The following is a 12,427-nucleotide window of genomic DNA, read 5'->3' as shown; positions in this document are numbered from 1 at the left end:
CGTCGGGGCACCGCATGATGCTGGTGCAGGCGTCGGGGCACCGCATGATGCTGGTGCAGGCGTCGGGGCACCGCATGATGCTGGTGCAGGCTTCCAGTATCACGCGAGTGATAGTCTCACTGTGCTTCTTCCCCATGTCGTTCCTCGGCCCTGTAGCCTGGAGGTGGCGTGTGAGGTGGTAGTTTAACTTGCTTGCAACCAAATTGATAGTCGCTTCACCCACTTATCAAAATTTAATAATGAATACAAGATATAGATTAGAAGTGTCGGCACTGACGAAATAGGCCCATGGCCTATATCATTAACTTCAGCGTGGAATTTAACCCGTGTTAAAAATACGACTATCTAATCCGAGGTATTAAATTTATTATTAAAGCGCTTGATTATCTGTCCAGTTTTAAAATTAAACTCGAGGTATAATTTCAATTTGTTAAGTAAAATCAACTGCGATAAGTATTTTAATTAAAAAAAAATTTGTGTAACGAAACATACTAAGGTTAACTGTGTACTGTATAGTGTGTAGCTCTTTAATGAAACTCATCCGTTCGCATAAGAGTTTGCATGTCTGGCATGACCACGTGTAATATCGGTGAATAAACTTGAGACTTTCAACCTCCGAAAGGTTACGATCTGCAGGGACACTGTTAGAAAAAACGGCGAAAAAACGGTCCCACTGGCATTCTAGTGGCCGGTTGCCCCGTGAAAATTAACCTTTTCGCCGTTTTTATCGGATGTTTTACGGATTTCTAGTGTTAAATTAGAATAAAAACGGCGACACGGTGTTTCTTTTCACGTCCCGACCGGCCACTGAAACGCCGGTAATACCGTTAACGGGAATTTTTCTAACAGTGGATGAATCTGAAGAGTAGCTTAACTTCAAAGTTGTATTAGCAATAATTCTGTTGTACCCTGAAATTGGCATTTTATATTATTCCATCGTTGGCATATTGTTTCATCGTTGGCATATTATTTCATCCTTGAAACGAGAGTTCGTGACCCGGCCACTTATATTGTGCGCAATATTCTTATGAAAATTGGGATTCCAGTAATTATTTAAACGTAGGATTTTAATCCCAAACTAGGTAAATAAAAAACTCGAAAAACTGTTTGTTTCGAATGATCTGACCAGCGCGTTGCTGATTGGAAATTTTCTTTCTTGCGGTTGAAATTAGGACTGCAGTTTCTCTTCCTGACTGTTTTGAATAAAGTAACTTTGCTATCTACTGTGAAATTATGGACGATGACTTAATTCATGACTGGCCTATTTGATTGCGGTACTACAGCGAATGAAACTCGGTAATTATTCATATTCTTTACCCATTTTACCACATTTTTGTTATTGCTTTGTTGGGTCACTTTTTAACGTGACAGCCGAAGAGCTTTTTAAGCCGCTTCTATAATTATCGCCAGCAACATTCTTTATAAAGTTAATGCAGACAAAATTCAATACGATCGAATGATATATTAATGCCATATATGACCCTCTGTCTACCAAGGCTAACCCAAGTAACAGAATCTTCTGGTACGAATGACGATGTTAATGTTTCCGTATACATGTGGTTGAATAGCACAATTTTTTTAGATTAAATTCCATGGTTAATACGACGATAGTTTTCATGAAATTCCGGAACATTGTAGCCATTAAGAAGGAATTATTCAAGGATCACTGAATCTATTCTAGGATTTATTCTTTTAAGGATTTAGTCTAATAAGGATTTATTCTAGGCTTAAAGAGTTATCCTAGGCTCAATGAATTTCCCCGTGCGTCGTCTTGACTGCTCGGTGTTGGATTTGGTGTTTGAAATGCGGCAATAGGAATAATTTATTGCATTTATAGTTTCTTCTTGCAGTGTGCATGGCGAGGTTGATATTTCATTGTGCATGAACTGGACACCACAAGTTAGATTCCCATTTTTTCAGTTTGTAAATCGTCTTTCTTGATTAATTTGCTAAGATAAAGGCCGGTATCGCCCCCTCGAACGAATTTCGGTATTGTAACTATGTAAAATTTCGTTTCAGCGTTTTAAACTATATTTCATTGCATTTTTATTCCCGTTTGAAGCTGGCGTCATACTTTATTTACTGCTACCTGTTTTAATTAACATTAAATGCATGGGACTTCATGACGTCAGTCGAGAATTACTTGAATTGATATGCAATGCACCTAATAGTCATGATCTCATGATTGAGATAATGACTTATTTTTGAAGTAGAGACAGAAAACCTCCCTTGCTTTTTGAAAAGGAATCTGATTGGCCAATTCCAACCAAGAATTCGTTAATAATAAAGTAATCAATTGTTGGTGTCTTTAGAAAATTATGAATTAAGTGTTCGTGTCTACTGAGAAAACTCCAACAGAGAAGATTCTTCATGTTTTAGCAGGAGAATCGTGTACGTCTTTTTACCTGGTTGAAGAATTGGGACAATTTGAGGCTGCATCTGAGTGATCGTAATGTCTGCATGATTCATTCATTCGATTAAAGGTTATAATCTTCTCCTGATCATCGGTTTCATGTTGGGGCAGAGTGTTCCTTATTCTATTTGCAAAAGATTTTAATGTCCGGTTCTAGGATAGGCTTGCTTCTCAGCCTTCTCGTAAAACGTCGCACTCGACCCAACAGGAATCCGGTATACCATAGGAATAAACGTTGTTTCAACGAAATCAACTTCTAAACCACGTTGCCTTTTGAACGTCATTTGCGTTGAAACGCAATGACTCTTTAACTGCATTTGAACTATTTTTATTGATCTCAGGCATAGATAAAATATGGAGTCACTTGGGAATTAAAGACAACTTTATAGTGTATATAAGTCTGAGACGGAGATAAGAGTTTACATTGAAGTCCGTAGTGACCTGGGCCTATACTTTCAAAAAAAGTTAGGAGATCGTAAGTTCATCAGATAATCATTGACAGTCTTTTAAGAAAATCCGCCAATCAAAGACAAGAAAATAGAGCGTAAGTACTTACGTTCACTTAGCGAGTTTTGAAAGTAAGGCCCCAGAGGCCATACTTTCAAAATTCGCTAAGTGAACGTAAGTACTTAAGCTTTATTTTCTTGTCTATGATTGGTGCATTTGGCTTGAAAGGCCGTCAATGATTGGCTGATGAACTTACGATCTCTTAATTTTTGGTACTGGATCCAACCTAACCTAATTTTCCATAACACTATAAAATATAATGGTGTTTCCAATCTTAAGAATGGTGTTTTCGTACTCTCCGACAAGCTTTTCACCATCCCGTCCTCCGATTTTAATATTCAGGATGTCATCTTTTGCACGAAAACTGAAGCACGACAAGAAAATATTATTTTTCTTTCCATAATATCATTATTAATATATTCGTCATGAGTAATATATTTACAGAGTTGTTACTGTGTAGAAATGATGATCAGCAAACATGTCAAACACCGAATTGTTATTTCAATGCATTGTTTTTTTTTCTTTACTTACATCGTTTTGACTCCTTATAATGTAATTTCGTTATCATTCCTGAATAATAATTATCTATGTTCCAACTATTTATGATCATTCCCATTCCATCTTTTGCCATATTAAAAATGTCAATAATATTAAAAGTTTTTCATATCAGAAGTTCATATCAAATCTAATTAATCTTTATATGTGTTGAAAAAATATCCTAGTAATTTAAACGGGAGAGTCGACGCTACGATGGCCGGCGCTGACAACACAAAATTTAAACGTGAGTTCATCAAATACTAATATAATGAAACTGTTAAGCCTAACTATTATATATTTTTAATTTCTTAGTAAGAATGAAAATGTAGTGGTAGAATCAAGGAGTACAAGATTATTCAGCATAATGTATGAAAACTTAATTTAATAAGGCTTGCATTTGGTGCATGGCAGTACAATCTCAATTTCCTATTGCGCTAGACACGCATATGTAACTGAAAAAAATCTTAGGCATACATATTATATCTTTTTAAGAATCAGTGGATATACATTAAAGCTGAATTTTAAAAAATAAACCCTTCAGGTTACACAAAAAAGGTGAATTTTAGAGTTTTAATCCTAGTCGCTCAGGCTGCTACTGTAAATGGATTTGGTTTCAAAAACCTCTCTAGATATTTGGCGACTAACCTCGCAGGCTTGTCTGTCGAGGTATCATTTTCTTCATCTTTGAACAGCAATTTTCCTCTCTGTTGTTGTGACTATTCAGATAGCATAAAGTGGAAGAATGAAATAAATAATTGTACTACTTCATTGGGACATTTTTATGTTATTCGTTGTGCGCTGAAGGCGAATTCTGCAAGAAAATGTTCATTTTAATGCTACGGAAAAGTATCGCGTCACACGCACAGTAAAAGGGATTTCAAAATACCCTATCGAACGATGACCAGCAAGCAAATTACCCGAGTTCAAAGCACGCTGCTTGCACCCGAGATTATTGGGATTAGTAACACAGAACATAAATGTGAGCTGAATATTTTATCAACGATCCGGTAAACTACGATCGTATGCATGCTGTTCTAAGAACCCAACGGCTAGATACACTTTCATTTGAATTAAAAGCAATAATTTCGCAGTTTCGAATGCTATTGTGTCAAGGGAAGTGATCGTATCAGCATTCCCATCACGTTGGCTGAGTGAATCACTCAACAAGCTACAGGCTAGGATGGCCTTGATAAAAATTTATGAAAGTTGTCTAGAAAAATAGGTCACCTGTTGTCATCTTTCTTTTCAATTCACTCCTTTTTCAATAATTATTTTCCGGTCAACTACGGAAATCAGACGTTTGACTAGACGAAATTTGGTAAATAAAAAACTACACCGTGGTTTTCGTACCTCAAAAGGTTTTGTTCGGCCAGTTGCCTCAAATTTTATACCAAAGATAAGACTTGTGACCAGATAAAATGACTTTGAATGTCACCGTAGACTTGCAAAATACTTGCGACTTGACATGTGGTATAACGTATAAGTTTAATTCTGGATAATGATTTTCACAACAGAATTGCGACTTGACAGCGAAATTCGCGAGAGTATTAACCAAAGACTTGCGACCTGACAACGGACTTGTAGAGAGTTTTTACCAAAGACTTGCGACTTGACAACGGACATGTATAGAGAGTCAGTTCCAGAGACTTGCAACTTTACAACGGACATGTAGAGAGTCTTTACCAAAGACTTGCGGAAGACTTACAACGGATAGACAACAGGCGTGATGTCTGCACTAGAGTTTACATCAACAACTCTCATGCGCACGCACGGCTCCTGAACCGACCTCGTTTTTCTATTGTTTGGCGCATTTGGGTTGAGCCAATTTAATTCAAATCAAAATCCGTATCCCTTCCTCACCTGAGTAATAAATTTTGACGATTCATTATTTTTAATGCTTCCAATATATGGCCGCTGAGCATGCAGTAAATTATGAACAACTTAAACGACAACGTTAAAATATTTTAAGCGTCCAATTTCTATCCACAATAGCTGCAATCCAGGGGCCATACTTTCAAAATTCGTTAAGTGAACGTAATTACTTACGCACTATTTTATTGTCTATGATTGGTGGATTTTGTTTGAAAGGCCGTCAATGATTGGCTGATGAACTTACGATCTCTCAACTTTTTTTGAAAGTATAGGCCCAGACTTGACTGAGGCTCAGGTTATTCGTCACATAACAAATTCTCGAATATGATCATTTATTAATGCCAATGACATAGTTTCTCGAGAACTAGCCATCAATTTACCAATTTACTCACTCAGTTGATCTGATATTAACGGCATTTACCCGCCGATCTTCTGATAACTTTGATTAGGCTTTTGTTCAACCTTGTTCAGCTGTTCAGAAAACAAGCCTCACAAGCACAAAAGTTTCATTTTAATTTTTATTACTCTATTTTTCTATAGATACTTAGAAGCTTGAATTATAGATTTTTTTGCATATTCATAATAATTTATTTTGAAAATAATGTCTTCTCAGAGGACCCTGGCGGCGAGTCCGAAGGAGACAAGCTCGAGAGCCTCATCAGCTCGCTGGGGCAGTTCGAGAGGTCAGCACTTTAATGCTCTTTATGAGTAAATAGGCTATTTATTTTTATTTATTTTTTAACTTAATAAATATTCAACAATAATTCATTCAAGTATTTTTAACATCAACAGAATGAATTATTTTTCTGTTGATTACTGCTATTCTAAGAACTAGCAAATTTAATTATAGCTCTCTGTTAATAATATTAGTGTCATTCTAAGAACTTACATAATGAATTATGGTTCTAACAATAATATTACTGTTATTCTAAGAACCAACACAATGAATTATTGTTCTGTCCATTACTGGTATTCTAAGAATTAACATAATGAATTATAGTTCTATTAATAATATTACTGTTATTCTAAGAACTAGCATAGCTAATTATAGTTCAGTTGATAATATACTGTAGTTCCGTTCTGATAATAATATTACTGAAACTCTAAGAACTAATATAATGAATTGGGGTTCACTATTTGAGTCACTGAGTACCGTAGTGCGTATTTGGTACAGTGGTTCGTGGTGCAAGTGGTACGTTATTCCTATAATAGAATGAATTACGCTTCACTATTCAATTCACTGAGTACCGTAGTGAGTATTTGGTACTGTACTGTGGTTCGTGGTGCAAGTGGTACGTTATTCCTACCGTACCCCAGGTACCAGAGACACTATTTGAGTCACTGAGTACCGTACGTAATGAGTATTTGGTACTGTGGTTCGTGGTGCAAGTGGTACGTTATTCCTACCGTACCCCAGGTACCAGAGGTACGTGATGGTGCTCTGCTGCATCGCCACCTACATGCCTGGGNGTATACGCTCACCATCAAACGGTATACGCTCACCATCAAACGGTATACGCTCACCATCAAACGGTATACGCTCACCATCAAACGGTATACGCTCACAATCAATCGCTCTTCCATTATTCCAAATATCGCCCTACTTCAAACGCCCGAAAATCAGACACCAAAAATGCTTGTTTAATTATTGTTTGTGGGCACTAAAAAATTTGGGATTTGTTGGCCTAGATTTTATTATTGAATTTTTATTGTTATTTTGATGCCTAAGTAGATTTCTTCTACTGGTTCAATTAGATTTTTGTAATGAGATCAAGAATTCATAATCCATTTTTTTTCTTTGAGAACGAACGTACGTTCCGAATCATTTGGAGGTGATCAATAATAATATTCATTTGTAAGTCATGGTATCTCAGTTATATATAAATATATAATTATCGAAAATATTTTACAAAACAGTGCGAATATTAAAAAAAGGCTTGCTTTCGTCATTCGTCGTGTGGTGTAATACATATTTATTTGCAACGATTAAACCTCAAAAATTAAGATGTAATCTTCCTGCATCAAAAACCAACCTAACCTAAGCTCGAGTAGGCCCTTGTAGTTTAGATTGCCAATACAGTAGCAATATTTTAGGAGTACGAAACTCGCAAGAATTTGTGAAAATTCTGGCCTCGCCTCGTACAACGAAACTTTCCTGAACTTTACGACGCCGTACAATCCGTCGGAAGCTCGCTGGAGTCGCTGCTTGCGTTACGCGTCCACCGCTGAAAGCGTCGTGGACTTTACCACCTCTTGCACGACATCCAATTTCTTGGAGGAAAAAGTGGCGTGTGGGGCTGGCCACGTCTTCGATGACAGCGTCTTCAGTTCTTCCATCATCACCGATGTAAAATACTAACGTATTAGTTACATTACCTTTTGAATAACAAAACGAAGCGATATGACAATATCTTATTGTGCTATCTCTGATATATTATGAATTTGATATGTTTTTTTTAAGTTAATGAACGATGAGAGCTCTGAACGAGGAGAGTATTGAGCTCTGAATTATTAAAGTAATAATAATTTAATTATATGTGCAATGCCATACACGAATTATAAATAAATTTGGGATCAATTTCATGAGCAGAAAATGACGGTTTTTAATCTAACTCAGATATTTCGTTTGGAGCAAATCTCAACGCGCCGAGCTGTAAAAGTTAATCTCTACATCAAGTAATCATTTCTGACATGGTAATGGCATCTTCGGAAACTATACAACTATATCAGTTCACAACTATTTAAGATTTCAGTTCCCGAGTATCTTAAATATTCTTTGTTAATTTTTTTTATAAAAAGGCCACCCACACTCACCATTCCAACAAAAAGGAATTAATTTTATTAATTAAAAACAGGGAATGGTTTCATGTCAGTGATCAGGGCCCCGAATTGTGGTCAGTGAAGTCAATATCAAAATTTCGGACATGGAGCAAGGATTTGTGCATTTCTAAACATTTTTACTCCGATGTAATTAACATTGTCAATACGATTTGGTTGAAATTAATAACTCTTTCAATTGTACCTCTTTGCAGTTTGATTTGTGGTGCGTGTCTCCCTTCTACCGGTCATTGGCCGGGATGTCCTATATGCTGGGGATGTTGCTGGGTGCCATCATACTCGGGGACCTCTCCGACAGGATAGGACGGCGGGTAAAAACATGTTCTTTATATTTTACAACTAATTTAGATAAATATATGGTCAGTTGAAACTTGGCTTAGCCTGTCTTTGAATAAAAATTTTCTTTTAGCGTTTGCATTCTAATGAGTATTTACAGTAAACTCAAGAGTGAGACACGGCACGACAGAAATGTTTATGCACCCAAAAAATAAATTCACTTTTGTCCAGATAGTGTCACACGTTTTAGCTTGTATTTCGAGCGAAGAATGGATGTAGTAGTATCTGTATATATTTATCTGGGTATCTTCATCTGGGTATGGGTACCTCTTTATGAAGGTTCGTCAACATTTGGTCGAGGATGCAGTCTACCCATGTGGGTCAACACACAAAGCAATGTGTGAGACTTGACTATATAGAGATTCACTTTTTGCCCATGAAATTAGGTCATCTTGACCCAGTTTACCCCAGGAAAAGAGTGTTCTGTGTTACGCTCACCTGCTGCTCATGCTATGGGTAAGAAAGTGTCACTATTTGGACATAATGACACGCTCATTTTTTTTTAATGTTTCCCATACCAAGTTCAGCGAAGATTTCCCTGAACTCCTGATGGAGATGTGGTAATATGTCACTCTTCTCAGGGCCTTCCACTCCCAGCCCTCAAGTAAGTCACTGATTCGCTTTTCGACGACTATGGCATGGGTCGAGAAAAGGCATCTTGATAACTGGGTCATTTCATCCAGTGACGCGAAGTCAGTGGTGCAGCCAGAGTATTGACAATTGCATGCCTCCAGGGTGGCCCAGTGGTAACAGTTCAGAGTACCAAGATTGGCGCAGAGAGGCGCGGGTTCGATCCCAGCTCTGTGCGCCAGTTTCTGATCAGAATCGGCAAGGAGGCCGGGCGCTTAAGCACTGCAGAATTGTAACAGTGAGTTGCGAGTTTGAGACCGCAAAATGCTGTGAATGTTCTGCGATGTTAAGAATCGTCGACAGGCCTCCGGCCTAATAAACGCTGAAACCGCTATATAATATATATATTCACCGCCGAGCGCGTCTCATAAGATATCACAGTAAGGTTTTGCTAGCCTAGGTTATTTCTATCCCAGCAGGAAATCTGTTGAAAAAGTTACAAGTAATAATATTTATATGGAATATTTTATTAAAATGCGTCTATTTTTGATACTACTATCAACTATTCTGGTTGGATCATCAGAACTGGGCAGCGCTACTTTGAAATGTAGCGGCCGCTACCGCTACCGCTACATGCTCTAAATGTAGCGGGCGCGACCGCTACCGCTACATTGCTTTAAATGTAGCTCCGCTACCGCTACCGCTACTAGCGGCCGCTACATGTAGCGCGCTATTGCCCATCTCTGTGGATCATGAATAAATATATCTAAAGATCGCCTCTCAAGGTTCTGTAAATGTGAATCAGAATACGGTGGCCGTGGCGAGCAGCATCGTCGGCGTGTGTGGCATCGTGTCGGCCACGGCCCCCAACTACCCCGTGTTTCTGATGGGTCGCTTCTTCACGGGGGCGGGCGCCATGGGCATGTACCAGATCACATATGTTCTGTGTGAGTAATTCGCATTAATATTGCTATTTTTAATACAATGTGGAAACCACTTGCATGCCTATTTAAAATTAGACAGATATGCAAAGAGTTGGGATGAATCACGTGTTCGCGGCCAACCATTGTCTACGTCAGTGCAGTCTAACGAGGTATTTGAACGTAGGAATGGACGGAACTTTATGAAAGTTCGCTTGATAAGAATTTCGTGCGACATGAAACAATGCTTGATAAGAAAGAATCTCTAAAAATAATTTAGTTTTATGTAGCTTCTGTATTGGCTTACGTTTCTAGCTTATTTCTCTCAGAGCAACAATATTCATCTTTTTATTCTTAACTGCATTTCAAATGTGTCTTAAATGAAAGGTCAAAACGGGTCAAAATTCAAATGTGTCACGAAATGCACCTCTCGTATTTCAGTCTTGCAATTCCTAGATGATGACATGGAGGTGAAAGACAGATATATCCATTCTAACTATCCATGGCTGTGGTGGAGTTTGTAGGTGCATTAGAGACATAAAACAGGGATAAAATTTTAGTGGTACATTGTGCGAAAAGAAATGATAAAAACGATCTCTCCGGCGTTCTAGCGGCTGGCCGCTACGTGAAAATCGGGGCACCGATTACAACATCCGTTTTTAGATGTTGTACGGATTTCTAGTGTTAAATTTGAATAAAAACTTCAGTACGGCTTTTCTTTTCACGTGTCAGCCGGCCACTAGAACGCCAGTGAGACCGTTTAACGGTGACTTTTCTTACAGTGCAGCTAGCTAAGAAAAATATTCACGGCAGTGATGGAGTTTGTAGGTGCATTAGAGACGTACGTAAGGCAGGAATAAAATATTAGTAGTTGCGAACTTGCCAATATATTCATGGTAGTGGTGGAGTTCGTGGGGGCCAAGTACCGCACCACTCTGGGCATGCTCATCCCAGTACCCTTCTCGGTTGGCGAGGCGGCGACGGGGGTACTCGCTTACTTCATCCGCGACTGGCGATACCTGCAGGCTGCCGTCACCGTGCCAGCCTTGCTGCTCATCTCGTATAAATGGTACGAGCTGAGACAAACACGAACTTCTTGGTTTTATTGTACGAAACGTGTTTTTTAGACCAATACTGTTTTTAAATTTAGGTTTTAATACACGGTTTTATATAAGAAAAGTACAAGAATCGGCGACAGGCCTATTAAGGCCTAATCTTTAATGCCGAAGATACAATACTGTACTACTATATTATATTACGCCATCGCATTGCTACGTGCGCCGTTTAGCCCATGCGCTCCGTGGCTTGTGAGAAGCCACAGACGCCATTACGGACCCATTCGATTTACGTTATGATGCTTACATTATTTTAAACCATGTTTACGTGATTTTAAAATGCCTCTCCCTGTTGAGAATCCTGCTGACTGCGAAGAGCGCATTATAATACGGTTCCTCTGTGTTTACGTGCATCAGTTTACATGCATTCATCACCAAATCAGTTGTGTGTGGTGAAAACATGATGAGTGACAGAATGATGCGGAAATGTATTGGGGCCTTTAAAGATGCCCGCACAAACAATCAAAACATGACGAGTGACAGAATGCTGCGGAAATGTATTGGGGCCTTTAAAGATGCCCGCACAAACAATCATGATGAGGAAAGACTAGGGAGACCTTCAGTCATTACCGATGATCTGATTCAGAAAGTGTACAATTCATCAACCCACGTTTCGTCCTGAGTTGAAACGTTTCCTGCTGTCACAACAATGCTGGGTTCTCACCATGCTACCGGGCTCGTGCCAGACATATGCCAATCATGATCCAGTCCAATATTATTTAATGAATTTCTATAGAAGCATTCACATCAGCCGTGCAAGGTACCTGTCATGCCCATGGTGTGAATGCTTCTAAGAAAGTGCATAAAAGAATATTTAACTGGCATATATATGCCTGGTAAGTGCCCGGCAGTATGGTGTGAACCCGGCCTAATTAGGCAGGCAAGCATCTTTGACGATAGCATACAAAAGCTGGTCCCAAGATAAAATGAATGTCTTAATATTAAAAGGAATTATATATAAAAGTAGAGTGAAGCTTGATCTTTCAAGTCAATGAATTATTTTTGGAAAAATTTACTTGCTTCTTTTTATGTAGAGAAAGTACTTACTAAACATCCCTCGAACGTATTTCTCAAACAAGTGGAGCGTTCACAATTCACTGGATGAATTTCAGGGGCGAGTTTTACTCTAGAGGAAATCAATGAGACTATTTCAACAATTCTACGTTGAACGATTGGACTCGCCTGCTGGACGAAAGGGAACCAGTGGATGCATTGTACCTCGTTTTTGCCAAAGCATTTGACAGTGTTCCGCATGAGCGGCTGTTGCGTAAAGTGAAGTATTTGGGAATTGAGGGAAACGTACTCCAATGGATCAGAGA

General features: G+C 38.6%; 1 protein-coding gene across 2 annotated transcripts in view; it reads left to right on the top strand.

Moving 5' to 3' along the window:
• Positions 1-12,427, top strand: part of LOC108666913 (organic cation transporter protein) — a 40,503-nt gene that overhangs the window by 21,053 nt on the left and 7,023 nt on the right. The window contains exons 1-4 of one of the 2 annotated variants that reach the window (XM_018153878.2): positions 7,469-7,676; positions 8,362-8,478; positions 9,879-10,020; positions 10,894-11,062. In XM_018153878.2, coding sequence (XP_018009367.1) covers positions 8,407-8,478; positions 9,879-10,020; positions 10,894-11,062 — 383 coding nt within the window. In that variant the 5' untranslated portion in view covers positions 7,469-7,676; positions 8,362-8,406. Of the gene's footprint in view, positions 1-7,468; positions 7,677-8,361; positions 8,479-9,878; positions 10,021-10,893; positions 11,063-12,427 lie in introns of those variants that run through there. The other variant, XM_047885029.1, reaches the window with a different exon arrangement.

This window comes from Hyalella azteca, unplaced genomic scaffold (assembly GCF_000764305.2).
Source record: "Hyalella azteca isolate HAZT.00-mixed unplaced genomic scaffold, Hazt_2.0.2 contig16729, whole genome shotgun sequence".
Lineage (NCBI taxonomy): Eukaryota > Metazoa > Arthropoda > Malacostraca > Amphipoda > Hyalellidae > Hyalella > Hyalella azteca.
The sequence above is the reverse complement of the archived record's forward strand: the minus strand, read 5'-3'. Positions and strand labels throughout refer to the sequence as shown.